This window comes from Mustela erminea, chromosome 20, assembly GCF_009829155.1.
Source record: "Mustela erminea isolate mMusErm1 chromosome 20, mMusErm1.Pri, whole genome shotgun sequence".
NCBI classification, from domain to species: Eukaryota; Metazoa; Chordata; class Mammalia; order Carnivora; family Mustelidae; genus Mustela; species Mustela erminea.
The window spans coordinates 24,302,289-24,310,650 of NC_045633.1; the positions used below are offsets into that span (position 1 = coordinate 24,302,289).

General features: G+C 45.3%; 1 protein-coding gene across 1 annotated transcript in view; it reads left to right on the forward strand.

Annotated features, from left to right (window-relative positions):
* The window catches only part of LOC116581466 (glycine, alanine and asparagine-rich protein-like), a 56,942-nt gene extending 49,278 nt beyond the window's left edge, over positions 1-7,664 (forward strand). The window contains exons 7-8 of the mRNA XM_032328643.1: positions 1,318-1,368; positions 7,387-7,664. Coding sequence (XP_032184534.1) covers positions 1,318-1,342 — 25 coding nt within the window. The 3' untranslated portion in view covers positions 1,343-1,368; positions 7,387-7,664. The remainder of the gene's footprint in view (positions 1-1,317; positions 1,369-7,386) is intronic.
* Positions 7,665-8,362: the final 698 nt, after the last annotated feature.

Sequence of the window (8,362 nt, forward strand, 5' to 3'; positions counted from 1 at the left end):
CACTGATACAGGAAGTCAAAGATAAAAATAAATGGAGAAATACACCATGCTTGTGATTTGGAAGACTAAGCATTGTAAAGATGTCATTCTCCCCAGACTGATAGAGTTAATGCAGTTCCTATCCAAGTCCTGTCAGCTTTGTTTGTTTTTGTTGAAATAGACAAAAATATTCCAAAATGTATGTGGAAGGACAAAGGAATTAGAGTAGTTTCTTTCTTTTTTTTTTTAAAGATTTTATTTATTTATTTGACAGACAGAGATCACAAGTAGGCAGAGAGGCAGGCAGAGAGTGAGAGAGGGAAGCAGGCTCCCTGCTGAGCAGAGAGCCCGATGCGGGACTCGATCCCAGGACCCCGAGATCATGACCTGAGCCGAAGGCAGCGGCTTAACCCACTGAGCCACCCAGGCGCCCATGAATTAGAGTAGTTTCAAAAACTATTTTGAAAATAATACTAATGTGGGAACACAGTCTACAGAGTTTCAGAACTTAGTAGTTAAAATAAGGAAGGTTGTGTGCTATTTGCAGGACAGATACATGGAACCGAGCAGAACAGGGGCACCTGGGTGGCTCAGTGGGTTAAAGCCTCTGCCTTTGGCTCAGGTCATGATCTCAGAGTCCTGGGATGGAGCCCCACATTGGGCTCTCCCCTCAGCAGGGAGCCAGCTTCCTCTTCTCTCTCTGCCTGCCTCTCTGCCTACTTGTAATCTCTGTCTGTCGGGTAAATAAATAAAATCTTCAAAGAAAAATTTTTTTAAAAAAGAACAGAGCAGAACAAAGAACCCAGGAATAGTCCCCACAAATAACCCCAACTGTGCTTTGAAAAGGGCACTAAAGCAACTGCAATGGGAGAAAGCTGGGTTTGTATTCTCTACAGCCTTCTAAAGCTTGTGGAAGTCAGAGAGGTTAAACTCAGAAACAGCAGCAGCAGAGAAGGATGATTGTGGTGTGACCCAGGCCCTACCAGGTGGGAATGGGGAAGAGAGAGATTGGGCGCCCCGGGTTGTGTGGGCGGGGTCCAAAGAGCTATCCAGTGATGCTTTCCAAAGGCCTAGGGAGCTGGGAAACTGTCCAATCAGCGTGTGGGCGCAGGCACCAATGAGGGGGAGGGTTGTTAGGGTAGCTGACGGGGGCGGGTCACCAAGATGCCTCTGCTGAGTGCGGGGCGACCAGCTCCCATTTTCCAGCCTTCTGTGAGGCTTGCTTCTTGCCTGGCATCTCCGGATCCCGCTTCCTTGCCCTGGTTGGTGCAGAACCTCCAGACCCATGGCCACTGGCCTGAGGACGCCCTTTTTCACCTCCTGTACTTCCTCTTCAAGGTCGACGCAGAGGATGACAGATTGAACGGCCCCTGGGAAGATGCTTCTCTGAGCAGCGGTACCTGTGGGGCATGATGTCAGGACCCTGTGTCCTTGGGGGGGCTGGGGCCTTGCTGGGAGGCAGCCTGTGTCTCAGGAATACACTGGATTGCCAAAATGTATCTGTCAGCTCCTGTGCCCCTCGTTTCCCATCTGTGAGGAGCCCAGAGCAGGGCTTCATTTATGGAGCTGCTAAATATCTCAAGTGTGTTGTGAGAAAGGGGGAGTGGGAATGCGGCCTGAACCAGGCACATGGACTTTCTTGGGGCTCATATCCTGCTAAAAACCCGACGTGAAGCAAGTAAGTTGTAGTTTTGATGAGGGAGAAGTTTCGGTTCTCCCTCTTGAATAGTTACATTCCACTAGGGGCTTTCAGGATCTCCACTGTGCACCTGAGACAGGGCCAATTAGGGGTGTGTGTGTGTGTGTGTGTGTGTGTGTGTGTGTATGTAGGGGGAATGGCCTTTTGGATGGGTGGTGGGCCTTCAGTGACTGGAAAGCATGATCAGTAGGACTGACAGGATGTGTGTGGAACTCACCAACTGGTTGGAAAAGACAGGAAGGAAATAATGATCCGTGAAATTCATCATTACTATTTTGCATTGAGTGCTGAGAAATACAGCGTGCGTTAGAGTTTGTCCTTTACTGAGTAGTGTTTAAGCTGAAACCAGAAGGCTAAGAAATAAAAGGCGGATGTGGGAAGGTGTTTAGTGAGAGCAGGGAAGGATGTGTACTGTTACAGGAACTGAGAGAATGTCCTTGAATCTCGGGCCACGTGGGGACTATAGAGTGGGGAAAACCAAGGTTTGGGGTGAGGACTTGGACTTTTTGTAGGTTCTTGGAGACTAAACATAGTGATTTAAAACATGATGCCCAGGCCCAAGCTGATCCTAGCTCTGCCTCTTATGAGCCGTGTTACTCTACCATTGTAGGTCTCAGTTTCCTGAAGGAAGAAATGGGGGTGACAATAATCCCACTTCATAGATGATTGTAAAGATGAAATGATATTTAACGTTAATAAAACACTCAGAGCCATGTCTGACATGTAGTAGGTGTCGGTGGTTGATTCAAGAAATAAATAGGGGCACCTGGGGGACTCAGTGGGTTAAAGCTCTGCCTTTGTCTCAGGTCATGATCCCAGGGTCGTGGGATCCAGCTTCACATTGGGCTCTCTGCCAACAAGAGGCTGGATCCCAGTACCCTGAGATCAGGACCTGAGCTGATACCAAGAGTCGGATGCTTTGCCAAACTGAGCCACCCAGGCACCCTTACAGGGCCTGTTGCCTTAGGAAAATAAATTGCAAGGGTAAAGAAAGAGGAGGGAGAAAGTGAGGCCTGTAATTAAAAGAGGCTTGAGAGACTTGTTAACCAATCGCAAGGTATGGGTCTTATCCTCACTCAGGATTTAACAAATACAGAGAGTCTAAATATTTATGACATAATCAGCTAAATTTCTTTTATTCCCCAAATTTTACTTATTTAGAGAGAGATCACAAGTAGGCAGGGGCAAGGCAGAGAGAGAGGAGGAAGCAGGTGCCCCGCTGTGTAGGGAGCCTGATGCGGGGCTCGATCCCAGGGACCCTGGGATCATGACATGAGCCGAAGGCACAGGCTTTAACCCACTGAGCCACCCAGGCGCCCCAATCAGCTAAATTTGAACTGTGACTTGACATGTCATGATATTGCGAAATTATTATGAAATGTTTAAAGAGTGAGTATAGTTTTGCGGGCATATCTATGTGTGTGTCCATCAAGGGCAGTTTTGCTCCCTAGATGTTTGGCAAAGTCTAGGACATATTCGGTGGTCATAAGCACAAGTGAGGAAGAGGCTCTCTGCACCTCATGTATGGGGACCAGGGGTGCTGCTAAACATCGTAGTATACTCAGGATAGCGCCATCAGCAAAGAATGATGGGGCCCAAGATGTGGGTCATGCCAAGGTTGTGTAAGCCTGTTCTGGAGACAGGTGTTGACGTAGCCATGGGTTCAATGATAGGATGAAGATAGTTGTTTCAAAATGTTATGGGGGCTGTGGGGATGGGCTGTGAGCTGAGAATTATTTAAGTTAGTGATGGGAGTTCCTTATACCATTCTCTCTATTTGGGTGTGTGTATATGTATCTATCTGTATGTTTATATCGTGTGTGTGTGTGTGTGTGTGTGTGTGTGCAGTATGTGTGTATATTATATGCAATTGTATATTTCCATAACAAAAGCTCACAAGCTTGCTAGGGGTGATGTAGAGTCTGTGTTCACGTGGCATCTGGTGCCAGCACGTGGGGAGGGTGGACAAGCTGAGACAGGATTTCGCAGGAGCGGCAGCAGTGGCGTCCTTAGCAGGCTTGGTCTGCAGTGGAATGTTGGTGGTGTCTGGCTGTCGAGCTTCCCTTTATCCCTGTTGTTTTTTTCATTTTTTTGTCTTGTTCTTTGCCCTTCCTAATAGCCTTCCAATAAATTCTTTTTCTGTTAAATTTAGTCAGAATCAGTTTCTGTGAAGCAAGAATTCTGACTTACACAAGAAAAGGGTGAAGCTGATGTATAGAGAAATGGTGATCTGACAGACTGTGGGAGGAGAGATAGTAATTAGGAGAAACAGATATATAAAAATATATCTATCATTTATATATCTAACAACTAAAATTTACAGAGTGTATAGATAGATAGATAGATAGATAGATAGATAGATATATGTAGATAGATAGATATATCTATATGCACATATTGTATGTATATAATATTTGAGAGAAAGAGAATCTTATGGTTTCTGTTTTTCTTTTTTTTTTTTTTTTTTTTTTTTTTTTTTTTTTTATTTATTTACTTGAGAGAGAGACAGTGAGAGAGAGCATGAACAAGGAGAAGGTCAGAGAGAAGCAGACTCCCCATGGAGCTGGGAGTCTGATGCGGGACTCGATCCCGGGACTCCAGGATCATGACCTGAGCCGAAGGCAGTCGTCCAACCAACTGAGCCACCCAGGCGTCCTGGTTTCTGTTTTTCTTGTTCTTAACTTCTATCCCTCTCAAGACCACAGTTTAATTCTTGTCCAGGGATATTATGAGATAGCCCCATTTTTTTAATATAAGAAACTCTCCTTTCTACTTCAATAAATGCAAGTGATCTTCTGTCACCTACAACCCACAGAAGCTCAGCATAGTTTAGATGCTGATGTGCTCACCTAACCACCTTTTTGCTATACTTGCTTTTGCTCACCGCTGTGCAGAAGTTCCACAAATGTCTGTTTCATGGGCACACACGATTGTCATTTGGCTCCAGACAAGGAATGAATGTGCTGTTCATGGAAGCATAGGCACTCTGGTCTTCTTGGCCTTTCAAATAATCATTGTAAGTGGATACACTTATTGAGAGTTCATTCTGTCAATTGTGCCTGTCTTTCATAAGTTTTGCCAGTAAGCCACAGTCTCTCTGAACACCCCTGACTGTAGGGTCCTCAGTCCTTGGGTTTGTGAGGCACAAGGAATGAATGAATCCAGCGGGGTCCCTTGAGAGACAGCCTGCCGGCCTCTCCTGGTGGGTCCTATACCGACAGACAAAGGCCATTGCAACTTCATTGAGAAAGGTGGCATATAATGTGAAAGAGTGTACAGGCAGGATAGCCTGGGTTTTCCGAGAACAGGCTTTGAGTCAAATAGCCTTAGACTATCACCCTATTTCTACCCTGTGCTCCTGTGCTTCCTTAGGCATGTTTTTTGACCTCTCTATCCTCGGTTTTCTCGTCTGTAAAATGGACTGTTTTATGGATTAAATGAAAAAGATGTATACATATGTAAATTCACAGAGAAGATGGCATATGGGGAGCCCTGTAGAAATGGTATTTTTATTATTACTCAACATTGTGGTTAATATTATCATAGGAAAGTTCTTCCGGTATAAAGAGCATGAAGCACGAGATGCTCCATTTGGCCCCTTCCAGGCCCTATGGTTTCCACGATGCCATTTACTCATCAGCTTAGTGATCTCATGCATGGGTGACCCCTTCTGGGCCAGCACATTAATTATGCAGCCTTGGTAGCTCCCAGGGGCCTGGTCTTGTGGGGAGGGTTTTTGTGTTGGAGCTGTTGAGTCCTGGCTACCTGGACTCCATCACCTTCTACCTGTGTGACACTCTTGACCTAATCACCCTGTGACAGGAAAGCAATTCGGGCTGTTCCTTAGGGTTGTTGATGATGATTAGATGGAATGATACCTATAAAGTGCCTGGAACATGTCAAGAAATGTTTGACCTCATTCCATCTTCTTACTCTTCTTTACTAGCTCGCAGAACAACCCACTTCTACCCATTTCTGTTTCAGAGAGGTGAGGTGATTCTGCGAAGGCCATAGTGTTAGGCGAATAAGGTGAGGAAAAGACATTGCAGGTGTTGTGAAGAGCATGAGTAAAAACTGGGGAGTAGGAACCCACTGTGAAGCTGCAGGTAACCGGGCGTGGCTGGAGAGCCAGATGTGGGTGAGGGAAGGGTGAGGGATGAGTTTAGGAAGGACTTTGGATGTTGTGCTGAAAGACAGTGGGTCTCTGAGGGACTTTTAAGTTGGAGTGACCTCATTTAATGTGCATTGTCAGAGCATTCCAGAGGAGAGGTTGGAGGAGGAGCCAGTAGAGACAGAGTGACTCCAGAGGAGGAGGATCTTCTCTGAGGGATCATGGCAGCCAGTGCAGAGGGTTTGAAGCAGGAGTGAAAGGATCTGAGTCCTTAAGAAGGCACAGCCCACTAGGGAAGAAGAGGCCTGCATGGGAGGGAAAATGATGTAGTACAGTGCCCAGCACGGATGCCAAGAGCATGCAGCCTGGAACCGCCGGTCACACAGGCCTATGGTGACGGGTCCCATATTCACGGAGCAGTGCATTCAGATCAGATGGGGTCAGAGCAATAGATTCTGCCAGTTCTGCTTTGGTCAGTAAAACTCAGGATTTAGCTTCCTAACGTCCTGCTTTGTTAGGACTGCTCTCTCTTCTCAAGGGGTATATGTGTGTGTTGGAATAAGGGACCAACGTCCTAGTTACAAAATCAGGAGAGAAACCTTATTTTTGTCTGTGAGATTCTACCTGCCTCCAGCCCTCAAATGAGAGTGCGGCATTTTTTGTCATCAGGCAGATGTGATTCCAAGTTCACACCCTGCCACGTCACTGTATGACCTTGAGAAGAAAACCTCATTTCTGGGTCCTCGGTTTTCTTATATAGACAGTGGGAGTTATTATGCTGTCTTCTTCCTAGAGTTGCTGTAAAGATGAGATAGTGCATGTGTGTTTGTTATCTCAGAACATAGCGTGAAGTGCAAAATGGACATTAAGCATTGTTTCTTGCCTTGTCATTTGTGGCCTTGTATCCAGGTCAGATAGTTTGGGTTCCCATCCTGACATCAAGTCGTGAGAGCCATTTTGTTTCTATACAGATTTCAGTGACTACAAGAGAGTCTGAATATATGACCAAACAGACTTGAATTGTCCTCAGTGGTCCAGAGCCTCCGATTTCCAGGAATGGTTCAAGGATCCCCCTGGGGGCATAGTCCACATGGAACTCACTCAGAAGCTTTCTGGGACTTGGTGACACTTCTCACTGTGATAATGGCACAGCTGAATTTCCCAGAAGGGATCATTAATCACAGTAGCCACTGATCCCACAAAGGACAGAGCTGAGCTCTTTGCCAGGCATCTAGGACAAATAGGATTCTTGCTTATGATTCTTGGTTTCAGTCCACCAGGGAGAGAAGGAGAAGCAGACTCCCCCTTTCCATGGAGTAGGTCATGGTTAGATATAGACCATGGATTAGTTTTCAACTTCCCTTACCTCTAAACTCAGCACTTGCTTCCTTCTACCCTGTCTACCCCCAAATCATACCAAATGCTGACCTGCTGGGATATATGATGTGGCTGTGGAGGAGGAATGCCAAAAAGTAGAGCAAGGACATATCCCGTATCTTCTTGCATATTCACTGTATGTCCACTCCAGGTTTTTGATCCTGTGAATGAATAAGAAAAAGAAATAATAAATGGAACTTCATGAGTCTATGCTTTTCTTCACAGCATCCTTCCTTTCATATAAAATCCAGAAGCCATATGCAACCATGCCAAGGTATCTGTGTCATTCAAATGTAGAGCCCGTCTCCTGCAGTGAAACATGCAGATCAAACATGAATGCTTTTCTGTTGCTGTCTAAAGCTGCTTTCCACCAGGATGGCACTGCAGAACTCATTGCTTTGAGGAAAGGACAAACATGGAAAAATTAGTCCTCAATTTCACTTCAAAAAAGGGAAACTGAAGATCTCTTGCATGCAGAATAGAACCAGGACCTATAAACTCTGCTGGAATTGATGATCTTGAGTATATCATTGACATTGGCCCCAGTTTTTTTGTCTGTAAAATGGGTAGATGAAGTTAGATCAAGTGTCCCAGTAGGTATAGTCTTGGCTCTTGGCATTCTGGGTTGGATCATTCTCATTGTGGATGCTGTTCTCTGCATCACAGAATGTCTAGAAGCACCCCTGCCCTCAACTCAGTAGACGTCAATAGGATTTCCCTTATGGGGACCAACGGTGTCTCTAGACGTTGCCAGATATGCTTTGGACATAAAATCACTCTGGTTGAGAACCACTGAATTAGATTTGTTAGATGATAAGCAATTTAAAATTTTCCAGGCTGGAGTGAGAGTCGGGGCTCTGCTATCTCCTGGTACCTAGCCCTGTGTGTGGCATTGTGGCAAGCATTCAGTACAAGCTGAACGAGTGAGATGAAATAGATAGTTCCTTCCAGTTCTAGATCAGTTCTTTGGCAGCAAGAGAATTACTAGATGGTAATGATCTTATCACCCATGTGACTGCTTCTATTTGGGTACTGTTTAGCAACAAATAGTGACTATAATTATCAAGGAAGGTCCATTCAATTTCAACAGCAATCTCAGATCGTGTCCCCTGAAAGTTAACTCTGAATTTTATGAATATGACAAAAAATTTAGTTGAGAAAAATTAGTCCAGATCTTGGAATATCATGATCTGAAC